Source organism: Pteronotus mesoamericanus, unplaced genomic scaffold, assembly GCF_021234165.1.
Source record: "Pteronotus mesoamericanus isolate MK-2021 breed Mesoamerican mustached bat unplaced genomic scaffold, CSHL_Meso_final contig_26, whole genome shotgun sequence".
Classification (NCBI taxonomy): Eukaryota; Metazoa; Chordata; class Mammalia; order Chiroptera; family Mormoopidae; genus Pteronotus; species Pteronotus mesoamericanus.
The window spans coordinates 11524426-11542260 of NW_026555109.1; the positions used below are offsets into that span (position 1 = coordinate 11524426).

General features: G+C 34.3%; 1 protein-coding gene across 2 annotated transcripts in view; it reads left to right on the plus strand.

Moving 5' to 3' along the window:
- Window positions 1–17835, plus strand: part of MYO16 (myosin XVI) — a 590664-nt gene that overhangs the window by 398531 nt on the left and 174298 nt on the right. For both annotated transcript variants that reach the window (XM_054574388.1, XM_054574387.1), the window contains exons 21-22: window positions 3487–3559; window positions 15342–15494. In XM_054574388.1, the coding sequence (XP_054430363.1) occupies window positions 3487–3559; window positions 15342–15494 (226 nt within the window). The remainder of the gene's footprint in view (window positions 1–3486; window positions 3560–15341; window positions 15495–17835) is intronic.

Below are 17835 nucleotides of genomic sequence, written 5' to 3' on the forward strand. Positions count from 1 at the left end.
TTTGGAATGCAGTATCTATGAAATCATAAAAAATCATTTAAAAGGAATGCTCTTTAAACCAAATTTATGCTGCTCTATATTACTAATAATGTACTTTCCCCAATATGAACCAGAAACTTTTAATACATTTTTCTCGCTCACCTGCCTGTGTAGCCTCTGCTGGTCAACACAAAGTCCCCATCCTTATGAGAAGGGCATATGCAATGACATTGTGTCACTGGTAGCTCTTGCCTTTTTCCTAATGCCTGTCAGTATTGTGTGCTGTAATTACAGGGCCACTGCTGCCAAGGACAGCTGGGAGTCAGTCAGGGAAGTCACATGAGATCTTGATAGAAGTTTGCTGGAAGCAACGTGCTTGCAACCAGCCTGGGACCCTCCGGAAGCACCCTGTGCTTTCTCTCCTGACTCCTAGCTCCCGGTCGCACCTCTCGTCTCTGGACGAGCTTAGGGCTGGCGGCTAGAGTTTTCTCTCTCTCTCCTGAAGGGTACTGTTGTCCCTTCACCAATTCAGAAAATACCTACATGTATTTAATCATATATTTTTAAAATAAAGGTTAATGATAAAGAGTATTATAATACCCAGTATAAGACACTTAAAAAATTAAGAAATCACCTCTAGGTCTACTGTTTAAAAACATCTAATGTTAACTTTTTTCTGTGCCATTGATTTATTTTTAATATTGTTGAAATCATACTATACTTTCCTATAAATACACAAAAGGTATACTTTTTTTTTCCCAGCCATAGGTTTTAGTTTATTGTTGTTCAGGAACATTTACTATGCTTTTACAGTGTCTTTAAGAGATCAATTGAATATTTACTGATTATAGAAATAATATTGTTTCACTATAGAAACCTTGGAAAATTCAGGATAATAAAAAGAAGTAAACAAAGCTATCTCTATTTCCTTTTCTTAGGTTGACTGTACTTCTTTCTAAGTGTTCTGGATATGTAATTGGGGTTATTCTTTATACAGAACTTATATGCTGCTTCCTATTAATTTGAGAGTTTTACTATATTAATTCATCATAGGATGCATGCCATTTAATTAATTGTATCTTTAGTGTAGGGTATTTATTATTCCTTTTTGTTTAGCTACTGTAATTAAGATAACAATGAACATTCTTATTCATATTCTTTAATTGCATTTCTGGTAATTGTGTTAGTATAGGCTCCTATATATGAAAGTACTGGGTCAAATGACATGAATGTTTCAAAGCTTTACACCACATAACTAAATATTTTTTTTAAGAAGGTTCTACTTGCGACTCCTAACAAAAGTATATGGGACTTTCTCATCCTAAATTTTAAAATATTATTTCTTTTGCAATTTTAATGAGATTGACATTTTTAATATGCCCATTAGTTATTTTTTTAATAACCATTCTCTTCATTCCTATACCAAGTTTAAACAACTATTTTTTAAAAGCAACTTTCAGTGATAGGAAATACACTATATAGGAACTATTAGATATTTATTTGCAACACCCCTAATTGTAGCATTGACTTAGGTGGACACATATTATTGTATCTTAGTGTTATGATGATAAAACTGCAGCTCTGAAATTCTAAGTGACTTGTCCAAAGTTATCTAACTAAAAAGTGTTTGAACTAGGATTCTTATCCAAAACAAAACAATTCCATAGCCTGATGAGTTTCATCACTAAGCTTCTGCTAGAGAAATACTATAGCTCATAATGTAAAACATGCACACACACACACACACACACACAAAACAAAGCAACAAATCATCCTAAACCTGAGCGTTATTGTTACCGCCGAGTGAAAACCCTCCCCACACATCTTTGTGCACATTGTAAAGAGGGTCAGATGGAATAAGCATGGGTGGCTGGGAGAAAATATACGACTTGGCACTCGTGCTAGTAAATTGAGAAAAAATGCACAAAATGAACGAGACAATGTGCTTTGAAATAATACTTACCTCTAACAGAATTTCATTTTATTTATATATTTATCCTGCAAAATATTTTAGTATATGTGTAATCATACTTTTAAATGTTTTCTTTTGTTTTTTTCCAGAACTGAAAAAAAAGTCTCATTTTTTTTTTGTTCTAACATTTCATTATCTAATACATGTACAGTTTACTTGGGCACATAGGATGAGACGAGGTATAAAGGTAGCTTTATGTTTTTATTCTAAATCCATTACCTAGAGACATCCAATGAATGATTCTTCCTTCACTCACTGCTTTATATTCTTTGTCATGTGAAGTTTATATTAAAGGCTTTTAAAATGTTCTCCTTCCTGCTTCTGAAGTTTATTTGTACCAACCACAACAAATAATCTTAGAGGCAGTATACCACAGACTCAATTATCTACCTTTTTTCCAAGGAAAAATGGTCATTTAAGGAATATATCGAAGACCCTAACGATCACAATTACGTAGTCTTCGTGAAAATAAAATACAGTTACAAAAAGAGTCCTTTACAATGTGGTTCTGTAGTTTGGGCAAATCAAGTGGAGAGGAAACAACAGCTAAAATATCTGCGTGAGCAAGAGTAGTGGCACTGAGGCAAAAAGCACCACCAGGATGACGGGATTCTGTCATCCCACCGGCAGGAGGTGAGGACAGCAGCTGTCCTCCGCACGCTCTGGACCAGCGATGTGGAGGGGGTGGGGCGTGTGCCCTCCTGGTCACCAGCATTGCAGAGTCATCATCGGTGGCCTCCTTTACAAGAAGTGACCCCGGGCACACTCCAGCGCGCTGCCGCCACCACCCTCGCAGAAACCAGGCTGTCAGGGCTGCTGCCGCCAGCCGGGCATCCTTCCTTCTTCCCGCACTCACCGCGAGGATTTCGACTTCTGTGGCTTGAACCATCCAAGGCTGTAGCAAATTCCCAGTGGTAGTTTACATGAGGGAAATAAAAATATCACAAGGTACCTCGATTGACTTCTTTCAATTTTACAACCAAGTTGCATGTTCTTTCTTCTTTATTCATAAGAATTCCTTTAGGAAGATCATAATATAATTTTTGAAGAGGCTGAATTTGATCTATCAAAGAATATGTGTATGGCTTTATTTGTCATTTACCCCATATTGCACTTAATGTGTGATGAAGAAATTGTTTGTTCCTGCTTGTGTAGCCTAACAAGATACAAGTATTAGCTGGTGAGAGCCGCTTAACAGGTGGGCACAAATTCCTTTAGAGAAAGCAAGTCTAGTCGAAGGACTATATCAGAAAAGCAAATATTAAACCACCCATGTATTGTTATATTTTAGACTTAGAAATCACTGTATCTTTGTTAATATTCTCTGTTTGAATCAAAGCATTTAAAAGAACACTCTTCCCTCTAATTTTCAGAGTTTTTCATCAAACTGTAAGATAATTATTCACATGCTGATACTTCAAATTAACAGAGGTATGCTAAGTGGCCAGATATCTCTGACCTGAAGGAGCAAAGGAGTAGGAGGTCATGTGAAAGCTGGAAGTATGCCTAGTCACTGTTTAATTGTTTCATTTCAGCATGCAGACATTGGATATTGGAATATTGGACATCTTTGGTTTTGAAGAATTTCAAAAGAATGAATTTGAACAAGTAAGTAGGATTTTTCTGAACTTTTATACACTTTAATGTTTTTCCCCACTAAAGAGTTATCTGTTTTTAATTCAATACACTATTTGTATAATTACTTTCAAGTACAGAATTAAAAGAAGTGCTTTGTCATCCTGTTTTGAAATTAATATCTCTGCTTTGTTGATATTCATCATTTGTATTGGCCTGGTAAACAACTGACATAATCTTTTTTTTTAAACAGAAGCACTTGTTTTGAAAGACAATGCTAGATGCAGAGCTGAGTTGTGCTTGTGCTATTTCAACTAGGTCAGACAGACAGATGGAGGACGTCTGTATTTGAAATCAGGGCAAAGATCTTCAGAAACCTTGGCCAAAAATCAGAATGGAAATACTTTCCTATGCTAAATGCTGTCATTTGTAGATTTGTCTTTATGTGACATGCATTCATTTGACTATGGGAAATGCATAAAAGTAGATTAAAGAGGCATTGATTATTTTTGAATCCATTTACAATTTAGGACAACTTGAAAGACACTAAATTCTTCATGTATCTTAATAATACCGGATGAATAGCTTAATTAAATTAAGTATATCTAAAAATTAAGTGTTAAAGAAAAGAGTAGAAATAGAATTTGCCTTACTGGGTGGAGAAGGAGAAACAAACCTGGAAAAAGATGTAGGTGGAAAGGTAGAAAACCAAGCTGCACATGAAGAATTACAATTCCACACTGTTTGGGGAGAGGTGTTAATATGGTGGTAAGGGACACTGGATAAGGAATTAAATAAAATGAATTTGAATCCAAGTTCTGTGACTTTTATTACCAGAGCTGTCTTGGCCAAGATGAAGGGTCTATAGTAAGCCTTGGTTTCCTCTTCATAATATCAGGATTATAATAGATTTACACAGTTGTGAGTTTAAACAAAGTTACTATTACAGAGGTTCTGTTGTTTTCTAGCTCACTATACCTGTTCAAGAAATGGTGGATAGACACTATTTCAGGTGTAAATGGAAACACCTGAAAAACTTTTTAAATTCAGTTATATTTTTTCTTCTGAAAAGGTAGCTGAATTTAAAAAGTTTTTCAGGTGTTCCCATTTACACCAAGAACAGTGGCAATACACCATTTCCGTACCATACAGCCTCAGTTATATGTGGAATCTAATGAACAAACAAACTGAGGAACAAAATAGAAACAGAGGCGTGGATACATGGAACAGAAGAACAGCTGTCAAAGGGCAGGGAGTTTGGGGGACTGGATGAAAGAAAGTAAAGGGATTATACAAAAAAATGTGTACACATATATACACACACACCCCCCCCACCAAAGATACAGACAATAAGGTGGTGATAGCCAGAAGTAAAAGGGGTGTGGTGGGTAGGTGGAGGTGAGCAAAGGTGGGGATGGGGACAGAAAGAGACTGTTTGGGCCAGTGGGTACACAATGCGGTGTGTAGATGATGATTTTTGAGTTGTGCATTTGAAACCTGTATGCTATTGAGAACCAGTGTCACCCAATAAACTCAATTAAAATATAAAAAATAATTTAAAGGTGATACAGCATCCTGCAAGTACATCCTAAATCATGCTGACTCAGCTAATCCAGGGTGAATCATCATACATCATGTTTTTTAGAAAACATTGCCAAAAGTCTAGTATTAAATGAGATCAAGAAGACCATAGACATTTTTCTCTTTTCATACTTTTGTATCCAGGGATTAATTAAGGAGGGCTTCCTTATGGTTTTACTTATTTATTGCTTATTATAAGAAAAATAGTGATGAACATGAGGAAGAGAGAAGTGAAAAGAGTGACCAGTAGTATGTACAGTGTGCGCCGATCTGCAGGCTGCCTTTTGCGATGTATTTCTCAGTGTAGATGTTTGACTGGTATCTGGCAGCTATATCGATTCCTTACACCTTTATCTTAGAAAACATGCATGCATTCATGTCTGTAGTGAGACCCACTGGCTTCTCCATCACCTGCTAGGTAACATGCGGAAACCACAGATGGAATGATGTCAAGGCCTCTACTAGGGGCTGTGCTTTCAACCCCTGCTCCACACCTCAGCACAATTATCTATCAAGTCTGTGCTGACAGCTGATGTGTACAAAACATGCTATTTTTTATTAAACATTTTTCACTACCATTATGTATAACCCTTATTATTCTTTCTTTCTGCTAAATATTCTAATTATATATTCTAGTATATATTCACAGCCTGAGACTTTTATATAATAAGAAATGGGTTTTGTTTTTTAAATCCTAAGAATGAATCTCTATTAAAAACAAAAACTAGTTTTAAACATTTATAGGTAAAATCTCAAGACTAATTCTTAGACAAATTATGAAAAAATAGTATTTTAAATATATATATATATATATATATATATATATATAAAACTTTTTCTTAGCAGTTTTGCTTGGCTATTGTGCATAAGAGTAACTAGAAGACATTTAGAAGAATAAAATTATTTTCTTTGTGATGAATTCAAAACTCATTTTATAATGGACTTAGCAAATTCCTAAACTTGCATGGGAACTCTTTAAAGGGCATTGATTTGAATGATACATTCTAGACTCTTGAGTTGCTAATAGAATGTGAACTTCCTCACTTTTTATTCCACTGGAAACTTTCAAAGAAACATTTAACAAACCAATATTATATTCAGACTCAAACCCAGAAGAATATTATTGCCTTTATAAGTTTTTATTTTACTTAGTTTTGAGCTTTTGGGCCCATATCTATTAGCTGTTCACTGAATGTCATCTTCTACAGGGTTGAAGTTGTATTTCGTGCAGCATTTTACACATAACAGAAGCTTCACAAATGAGTTTTACATTGAAATTTTAAGAATAAACTCATAAAAAAAAATCTTCACAGTGTATTTCCTGGTGGTTCTACTTGCTGAAGAATAAATGTATGTAGTTCTTGACAATTGTTCCTCCATAGGAATCTTGATAGTTTAGAAAAGGGACAAATTGGAGGAGATATTCAGAGGCACACTGCAACATCAGCATCTCCAACCTTGGTATCCGCAAGTGGCTTAAAAGATTATGTGGATGGTTGTGATCCTTTAGATAAATATTTGTTTCAGTTCATAGGAAATGCTAATCCCATTTTCTTTGACTTTTCATTAATAATTTCTCTTTCAAGCTATTTCATATAACAAATACCATATTTAGAGTAAAAAATATGTGTGTGTGTGTATATATACTCAACTATAGTTTGATGATTCAGTGGAGAGGGGCACTCTAAAATTTGAGTCCCAAAGTACATATTGAGAGTCTCTGAATCTACAACCTTGATTAATTAAATGATTACATTATTATCAGCTCTCTATCAGATAACACCTAAACTTTATAAATGCTCTTTTATCATGTGAAATTGATTTCTAGCATTGTAAAAATATCTCCTAAGTCATTGGAAGGAAAGCCCCTCTAGTTGCCTCGTTAGCATTATACAGTCAGTGAAGTCCCAGTTTGTAATGCTTGGTACGTAGGAAGATGATAAGCCACACACGGTACCTTCTTATGCATTGTAATGTCAGTTGTGTTAGAAAAGAGAAAGCAATTCAAGGCAAAGAGTAGAAAGGAGAGCTACAAATACTTCTACTTACAGAGATGATCATATATTAGACAACTGAAAAGAATGAATGAAAACATTACTACAATGAGAGAACTTGATAAAGTAACAAGTTGTTAAATCAGCATGTAAAACCAATTACTTTTATATATATTTTAAAATATCTTTTTGGAAGGCAGAATGGAAATGAAGACTACATTGTCAAAAATAAGTAAATAGCTTAAATGAGGGAATCTGTAAAATGTTCCTGAAAGTCATATAATTACACTTAACCAAATGGAGAGACACCCTGCACTTTTAGAGAGAAAGGCTTAATATTATAAAGATGCTGATTCTCTCTAAGTTAATTTATAAATATAACTTGGTGCAGTCCCACTGCAAATAAATGAAGAATAGATGACAGAATCAGAGCAACTGAATTCTGCAGCTCCTAAGAAGTAATGAATCTAGGCAATGAGTATCAATCATTGCTAACATTAACGAAAGAGTGACACATGTATACGATGTGTATCAAGTGTTTGTGTCAAGAAAAAAAGAGAAGAAAGGGAGGGAAAGAGGGAAAAAGGAAGGAAGAGTGGGAGGGAGGGAGAAAGTGGGGGAGGAAGCAAAGGAAAAAACCTGGCTATAATGAAGTTTTGTGAGCTAACTACTAATTAATAGGAACAGAGGCCAGAGGAATGGTTTAAAATAAAATAAAATGGATGTGCACTCTGCAAAACCCAGAATGTGGGAAACTGCCGGATAAATGACCTGATTTCTTCAACATATAAAATGGAAGGGTAAAAATGTCAAAGCAGGAGGATGAGCTATAGATTGAAAGAGGTGTAAGAGATACATAATTTAGTTAAATATTTGGACATTATGTGGATCCTAATTTGTTTAAGTATAAAAAAATTATGAGTTAATGAATGTAATATGAAATCTAGATATTTGAGAAATTAAGAAATTATAGTTGATAGAAATTGTGTGTGATAAAGGTAATATGGATGTATTTCCTTATATCTTAGAGAATTATATCAAAATATTTACCAGTTAAATGACACAATGTCTGAGAATTACTTCAAAGGAGGCTAATTTTGCAGGTATTATAGAAATGGATAAAGCAAAATTGGCATGAGTTGGTAATTGTTTATAATTGTTGAAGTTGGCTGATGGTAGATAGAGATTCATCACATTATTCTCTTCACTATTGAATATGTTCAAAAATCTCCATAATATATTATTGTAAATAAATGACCTTCCTCAAACAAGGGTGGCAAAAAGAAAAGCTCTACAGTAATAGGAAATTCAAAGAAGGCAAAATAAATTATAGAATCTTAACACTGAAACAGATCAAAAGAAATACTGTCCCTCACCAATACCCCATGCCTGCCATTTTATAGATAATGAGCCAAAACTGAGAATAATTGATTTGTTGGGGAAAGAATATATAGTAGCCTCATAAACCACAACGAATTCTAAAAAGGAAGTTGGAGATTCACAGCACACTTGGCACAGGTAAGGTCCTGAAAAGTCCTGCAGAGAAGCCCATTAGCTTAGCTCAGTGTTTCTCCAGTAGGTTTCTGCTTTGTCCTTTTTTACACAATAGTAATTGACACCTTATACAATTAATGTTTTGCTGAACATATTTGAAAAATACCGAATATCTGAAAACGAACCTCATCCTTCTCTCTCATGTATGTAAATATATGGCATATATATGTAATATGTTAATTGACAAGCAAATCAGTTAATGGATTGTGTGTGCTCTTTTTCATCATCTATCTGAGTGCATTCAACCATGTCTACATATTAGGATCACCTGGAAAGCTTTTAAAATATATCAATGCCTGGGCACCACTCTGATTTAATTGGTTTGGGGTCAGGCCCAGACATTAGCCTTTGTGAAAAAGCTACCAGTTAATTCCAGTGTGCAGTAGGGTTGCAAATCACTGTCTAACGCCTGGGGCTCTGCCTTTAACTGGAGTCAGCTTTAATTAATCTCCTACTTTAATTCTGTGATGTATATGTCATGCTCCATTATATTTTTGCCTCAGATATATTTCACTGAGTAATAAAGGGAGAACAGTTGGTGAAAATTTACTCAAGAAATTAAGTTTGTCATTAATACAAATGATAGGCCATCTGGATAAGCAATAATGTTCTGTTACTAAAACGTGTTTTCCAAGGGTGTGTAATTTTTATTATTAAACCAGTTAGCAACAGCACTTTATGTACAAAGTGCATGCTAATTAAACAGCATTTAATAATTGTTCATTATCATCCATGAATCCTCACCTTTTACCCGCATTCAAGGCTACTCTGAGTAATACCTGGAAATATAATGAAACCAAACACAATTCTGATGGATAGAGTTGAAAAGTAAAAATGATGATTCTTTTTGCATTGAAATCCATGATATTCTCAATTATTGATGGAGATTTATGCTTCTAGATACATAAACTAATTTGCCTATAAAAAAATCTTTCACTGTGTCTTTCTTGGATGGTATTTAACACACAACCACATATGCTTATACAATACAGTTCAGTGAAAATAAGTGAAAATTAAGCAGACTCTTGCCATAATGATTTTGGCTACCATGTGGATAGTGGGATACATTTTTTTAATTTTCAACTTGGTATCTGACATAGGATGATATGTTTGTATTGCTCCCCTAGCTACATTTACTGGCAGTTTTAAAGTTCATGTTACAGTACTTCTTTTATATTTTAACTCTGGTTCAAACACTGAGTGCTTTCAACAATTTAGAATAGGGAAAGGCAAACTTTTGGTAAAAAACAATTAATGTACACATTATTTGAAAGTGAGTTTGAAAAACATTCTATTAGGAACTGCATGTGCTCCCAGTGATCTCCTTTACCACCCATCACTGCTCTCCTGGGCCAGCAATACAAATACACATTCCCTTTTGGAAAGCACCGTTGTAATTAAAGATACAAAACAAAAACCACTCCACAGGCTACTCAGTTTTACACAGCAAGCTGGAATTTTCCCTATGGGATTTTGATAAATTACCTTTTTTCTCCTCCAGAATAAAAAGAACATGCTGTACAATAAAATGTTTAGATATATTATAAGGATCACCCCCTGTCACAAAGTAGCATCCAGTGCTGCAGCTTGAAAATTTTTAGAAGCCATACATTTTAATAATCATTTTGGCCAGGAGAGAAACAAGTTGAGTTGCTTTATTCAAAATCACAGGCGGATATGGGCAATGCTTTAGTCATCCCTGGGGGGTGGGGGAAGAAAACTGATGTTTTGACTCCTTCCAGCTCTTTCTAATTTAACGTGGCTTTGTCCATATTGCACACTTGGTATCACCATTTGACTGAAACAGTGGATCAATTATGTAAAGCCAAAATTCAGTTCAATAAAATATTCATAATTAAAAACAATTAAATGTCTCTTTTATTATTAAAATGCTCCAGTCAGTCAAAACCCTACTTCAAGGTATACATATGGAAATGGTCAGCAGAAAGGCAGCCCAGAACCAGCGGACTCCCACCAGCAGTTCACAGGGGGGAGCGCTTCCCTTTCTCCCTTTCTTGCCAACACTTGTTTGTGGATTTAGTGATGATGGCCATTCTGACAGGTGTCAGGTGATATCTCATTGTGATTTTAATTTGCATTTCTCTGATGAGCATCTTTTCATATTTCTTTTGGCCATCTGTACATCCTCTTTGGAGAAGCGTCTATTCAGGTTCTTTGCCCATTTTTTAAATGCACTGTTTGGTTTTTTATTTTTTTGGTGTGGAGTTTTATAAATTCTTTATAAAATTTAGATATTAATCCCTGTGAAAAGCAGTAGGGAGTTACCTCAAAAACTTAAAAGTAGAACTACCTTATGACCCAGTGAGTCTACTTCTGGGAATATATGCAAAGAAACCGAAAACATTGTCTCAAAAGAAACATATGCACCCCTATGCTCATTGCAGCATTATTTACATAACCAAGATCTGGAACCAGCCCACGTGCCCATCAGGTGATGAGTGCATAAAAAAGCAGTGGTATATTTACACAATGGAATACTACTGGGCCGTAAAAAAAGAAGGAAATCTTACCCTTTATGACAGCATGGATGGACCTGGAGAGTATTAAGCTAAGTGAAATAAGCCAGTCAGAGAAAGTCAAGTACCATATGACGTCACTTATATGTGGAATCTAATGAACAAAATAAGGTAATAAACAAAAGAGAAACAGACTTATAGAAACCAAACTGACAGCTGTCAGTGGGGAGGAGGTTGGAGGGCTGCGTAAAAAAAGGCAAAGGGATTAAGCAAAGAAAAAAGATTCATAGGCACAGACAACAGAATGGTGATTACCAAAGCAAAAGTGTGGTGGGTGCAGGTAGAAGAGGGTAAAAGGGGGATGAATGGTGATGGGAGGAGACTTGACTTGGTTTGGTGAACACACAGTACAGCATGCAGATGATGTGTTATAGAGATGAACATTTGAAACCTATGTAATTTTATTAACCAAGGTCACCCCAATAAGTTCAATAAAAAAAAGAACAGAGGATTTATTCAGGTTGTCATCAAAGGTAATTTTTGTAGCTACAGAGCTACAGTCTATTCTGAATGCAAAATGATAAGAGAATTCTATTGAATATATTTAAGGTATTTACATTTATCTAAGAATTTTCAATTAGAGAATCTCAAAATGAGGAGAAAGGTAAATGTCATATAATTTGGGGTTTTTTTGGTACAATAGAGAATCATTCACTGATGATCTTATTTTGGAATCCTTTATTAGATGTCTTTTTATTGTTTCATGCAGTAACATACATCACCTTATTTTTCATGGCTTCAACATTTATTTCTGGAGCACTCTATTTCCTAAAATATATTATATTTTGGTTCACCTTCTATAACTACTTTTAAATCAGACTGCTGAGATATAGGATCTATTTTTGTTGTTTTAAGTGATTAAATTTGCTTTTTAAAATCAAAAGTTAAAATAATTACAATTGTGTTTACTATATAATCAAAGGGAATCTGTTCCAATGATTTTAATCTGTAATGGAGTCACTCATTTTCTGTATATTATTACATAATGGAGTCTTTTATCTTCTGTAAATATTTTACCCCGCATTTTAACAATCTTTATTAATCTTAAGTAACAAAATTACTTCAACATTAAAAGCCTTTAACATAATATTATATCGGAGGAACGCCCCAAAATTTTATTTTTTAATGAAAGTGAACTAATTTTTAAACTTTCCATTTTTTCTCTAACAATTTTCAGAACGTTTTGTTTTTGATTTTTTTATTAAAATGAGAGCAACAACTAAATGTTTTCCTTTCACAATAGGGATGCTACTGTGGACAGATGCTACGCAGTTTTATAGAAAATGATTTGTCTTTCCGGAGTCATTCCTAGAGAAAAACACAGTTATTGATCTATTGATATCACTTAGTTTTGATAAAACATCACAAGAGAATGAATGTGTTAGACTGTATCAGTTACAATGAAGTAAATGTGTATCATATGATATTTAAATACTGAATTCTACCCATTCCTTTGCTAGCTATAATGCACAGAATTTCATAGTCTATATTTATAGTCAGTTGTTTTTGTCTTAACAACCAAGCATGTAAACTTAAATTTTCTATATGGTATGTTTTCAACTGAAGTGACTATAGTCTTAATACTTTTTATATTCAGAGAATTGATCACTGGAAATATGAGTTTAAGAAGCATTTATCTTTAAATATAAAGAACTTCTAGGTTTGTGTATAACTCATAAAATCTACTTGTCACAGGGAAGAAAGGAAAAGTTCTATAACTACTGGCCAAATCAGTTAGAAGGAAGAAAATTCAAGTAGGAAGAAGATGATGCAAGGTGATTATAAATTTTAAGGAAATTCTCTAAAATTTTTTTAGGTTTTAAAATGACTTCCAAGACAGAAACAATGAGACATATTCATATTTTACTTTTAACTTAGATTTCATTTTGTAATAGAATGCAATAGGGAAGCTTATTCAATCTACAGACATTCATTTATCACCAAAGTTATAAAAACCATTTTTTCACTGTGAAGCAGAGATGCAAAAGTCATTTTCTAACCTAGAGATAAGAATTATTTCTGTTACTCTTTGGGTTTCAAGATATGCAATTTATGTCTTATTTTTAATAGTTATTATTAAAAATTTTTATTTAGTGAATTTCTACTTTATTGATTATTCTCCAGTTGTTATATTAATGATGAAATATTGATGTACATTCATCATGGAAATACCTTGACTAGATTAGGTCACAAAGCCTCTGAGCTTCAGCTCTCTAGCTCTTGCCAAGTTAGCCCCAGTGCCTGCAGTCCTACCCTTCTCCAGTCACCCCATTTCTGAAGACAGTTGAGCTTTTGATACGACTCACAAAATTCTGGCCGTGGCCAGAAGAAAAGACCTGCATTCACAGCACACCACCCCTGTCTCAGCACAAACTCCTTAGTTTTCTGACCAGTGCCCTACACTCTACTGTGTTTGTATCTTCCCTGAGAAAATTTCCAGCAGTGACTTCTTTGTGTCCCTAGAGACCTATAAATTCCTACCCTCCCAAATAACTGGATCTCTGAGGAAAACATGCCTCTTTTTTGTATGTACACGTTATCCTCAATTCATTCTTAATTCATAAGCCAAACCCTTATGAGCAGGCACAGATGCCACATGGAGGATTAAAGCCTATCTGGCCCTGGTCATTTGAGAAGGTGACTTGGCTCACTGACTAGAAGCTAAAGCATAAGGGAGGTTCTTATATGTCCTAGGGAGAAGCCATGAGCTCTCAGTCAATGGACAAGAGTGTGTAGGATGAGCCTCTACTTCGATGTAACAGGGTTATGAAGGCAGCAGACTTGGAGAGGACTTTGGGCACATGGAAAAGAGGAACCCACAGGGGTCTAGTCTTGTGTGATTTACAAAAGCTTTGGCATTTTATTTATAAGTACAACACATTTTGCATTAAATATAATCCTAGATATTATTCATTTTGCAAATATCTGGTTTCCTTGTTAAAATGTTTTATTAGTAATTTTAATTTATATAAATTATTAACTTCTAATTATTTTCAGTGGGGTAACAAATTCTAAATGTTTCTTAGTGATTTTTAAATTTTACCTAGTATAACAATGGTTAAGGTGCAGATGGCAGAACATGGTAGTCTGTGAGACTGAATGAGCTCATTAAATAAAATGGGTGTAGACCAAGAAGACACAAGCTCTAGGCCCGACCCTGGAACACCAAGATGGAGTCAGAGAAGGGGATAGAGTAGGAGTGGCTAGTGGCCAGTGAGAGAGTGATGTCCTGGAAGACAGGTGAGGCAGCGCTCACAGAAGTAGAGGAATGACTGTCGCATATCACAGGGAGGTCAAGAAAAATGAACACTGAGAATTGAACATTGAATTTAGAATTGCACATATCACTAGTGACTTCTACAAAAGCAATTTCGGTGATACCATAGGGGCAAAAATTGTATTACAGTAGTTTCAATATTGGGGAGGAGCAGAAATTGAGATTATAAGAAAAGACAGCTCTTTTGAGGTTTTTTGTTATAAGAGAAAGGAAAAAAGTAGGAGAGTAGCCTAGAGAGAAGTAAGATTTTATTCTGATTAGATTTGTGTTATTTTATTTTTTAAAATATTTTAAGATAATTTTTAAGATCAAGAAATTAAAACTTCAAGATTAAAAAATAATATATTTGTTTCCTGATGGAAATAGAGAAAAATAACAGTTGGAAGAATGTAAAAAATTTTTCAGATAAAGGACACAGTTTCTGCAATAGCATTCTTCGACTGGTTATTCTTTCTGAAAGAAACCCATGTTCTCTTGACCATGTTATCTTGCAACAGAAATGAGAAGGCAAGATATGCTTCTCTTTTGGGGTCTCATGGTCAATCCAGCTTTTATCTTCACTTGTTGACTAAACACCAAATATTTTCTTTCAGCAGTATTTTTAAATCCTCAAATGTATTTTAAACTCCAGATTTGTAAGTTAATGTTATAATTATACATGTTGTTATTTTTAACATACTTTAAATTGAGTAATCAGACCATATGAAGTCAACAATATCAAGTGAAACTGCTTGCTTTGGCTTCTCAGGCAATACTGTAATGCTTTATCTCAATAGACTAATTGGTGTTGATCATTCTTGAGTAAATATTTCATAGAGTGGATCTGCATGACCGTATTATCTTGTGAATTATTTTCTTTTTCTCCACAATAGCTTTGTGTCAACATGACCAATGAGAAGATGCACCACTATGTCAATGAAGTGCTTTTTCTACAGGAGCAAACAGAGTGTTTACAAGAGGGAGTTACCATGGAAACAGCTTATTCTCCTAGTAACCAGACTGGAGTTTTGGATTTTTTTTTCCAGGTATTCATGTAATATAATTAGTGACTTTACAGAATATGTGCATTTAAATATGCTGGGGACAAATAATTTTCTTTCAAAGGGTCTTATTTTTGATATATCTTTCCATGTGAGACTCTCCTGTGTATTTATAATCTTTCAAAGCCAACAGAGGAGCACAAGTTACCTTTTCTGAAGGGGAATTTGCAGGGTTACCAATTAATTGAAAGGACAAAATATATTAAATCATCCTGTTATAAAAGTATTTAACATTTGTTATGTTATTAAACTCTCCTTTTGGCATACTTACAAATGCCCAATGATCACAGTTAATATTTTGTAAGATAATATCATAGACTAACAAGCTCATAAAATAAATGAACAGAATATTTTATCTTCAATTTATAATTTAAATATAAAAAACTGACAGAAAAATATATGCACATACATATAATCTTAGAATACCTATAGGGGTTTATATTATCTTTGTTTCTACATTACAATGCAAGAACCTCTGCATCAGTATTTGTATTACATAAGCAAAAATCTACCATATAAACAGAAATCCTTATGTACTGATATAGGACATTATGTAGCTTTACCCATAATATTTCTAAAACATGTGAACATTGTTTAAAACTGATAACATTCAGTTATTGAAGAGCAAAGTATTTAACTTCCTATACATTTATTTCCATAAGTAAAAGGGTAGACTTATAAATTATATTTTATGCATTTCCTATTGTAAAACACTCTTGTTCTGCTACCAACTTGTCAATAATTTTTAAATTACATAAGCAGTCCTCTTCCTACAGAAAGCCCTCCCTCATTATGACACATATAGTATATAATTAATTTATTTGAGATTTTAAAAATATCTTCACACTGACAGCAATATATGTGTAACTGTATATGAAAGCTTCAGGTACCACCGCCCTCATTCTTGTTTGCTGCTATCTCCTTGACTACCATACACTGTTCAGCAGGATGGCATTTCTTCTATCTCTTTGGTTTTCATACCTGAGGTTTCATCTTTGGAATGATGACGTCCCTAGGAGAGCCCTTACCAGTATGAGCTGAAAATGAGATTGGACATTTCTGGCTGGTGCTTCTCTTTGATACCCATAAAAAATGGTATGAAAATGCACACCACTATAGGGTGAAATACATAAGTCTGACTACCAGGCAAGCCTCTACCCTATCACACTAAACAAGCTTATTATTACCTTTCTAGCAATTCCTAATCCTCCACTCCTCACACACATTTTAATTTTTGCATAGGTTGCATTTATATTTCAACAAACACATATTTGTCTTATGTCCCTGAGGGGAAGGGTCGATCCATGTTCTTGCCAAAGTCTTCAAGTATCTAGTACAGCTTGTCACACTCTCAGTATTGCTTCTTTTTGTTGTTAGAGTGAAATTGCATATGATAACCTTTCACATACAGTAGAACAATCCAATCTCCTCTAAAACTTCTGAAGGAATTGAAAGACCATTAATCCCTTTTTATGACTTATTTCTCCATGTTCTGTTTTCTTCAGAAAATTCAGCAACTTTTCCAAATCAGTAAGTTTGATTATCGCCATTCCTTCATGGCTTTATATCAAGTGTTCAGAAATACAATGCATACGAATTTTAAAGTGCTGGGAGACAATACAAATTATAATGCTTTAAAAATATGTCTTGTTTGTAACCAACCCCCTCATCCTTGCAAAATATCATCTTGCTCTTGGAGCATAGTGCTTTAGCAATTTTTACATCAATTGCTTCCCTTAAACTAATTGGGGCTTTGTCTTTGATTTACCTAAACATCCATTTAAGGCTTTATCAAACGAATGGAAATTCTCACTTCCAAAGCAGAGGCCTGTCACTTCACTGCCTTCGAAACATGGACACACTATTATATAATCTTTAAATAGCCTATTTATTCTTCTACTGCATATCTGTATGTGCTTGTGTGTATGTCTGCCTATGGGTGTGTATAAGTGCTCAAATCAACAGATGAAGGAATGGCCTCAGGTATTATAATATCACCATTTTACTTTTCAGCAAAGAAGTCGCTATTAATTGAAATAAAGACAAGGAACATATAGCAAGGACTCATGGACAAAACCAAAGGGGAAGAGCTGAGGGAGGGAAGGAGGGAGGGGACAAGGGAAAGTGGTGGGGGGGAGGCAGAGACAAATGTATTTGAAAAAATAAATTAAAATTAAATTAAAAAATAAAAAAACAAAACAAAAAAGAATTTTTAATTTTTAAAACATCCCAGAGAGGACCAGTCCTCAACAAACTTTTTACATTGGCTGTTTTCTTTTAAGGCCTTTCCCCATTCATTTGTATACTTATATATTTTTAAACTTTT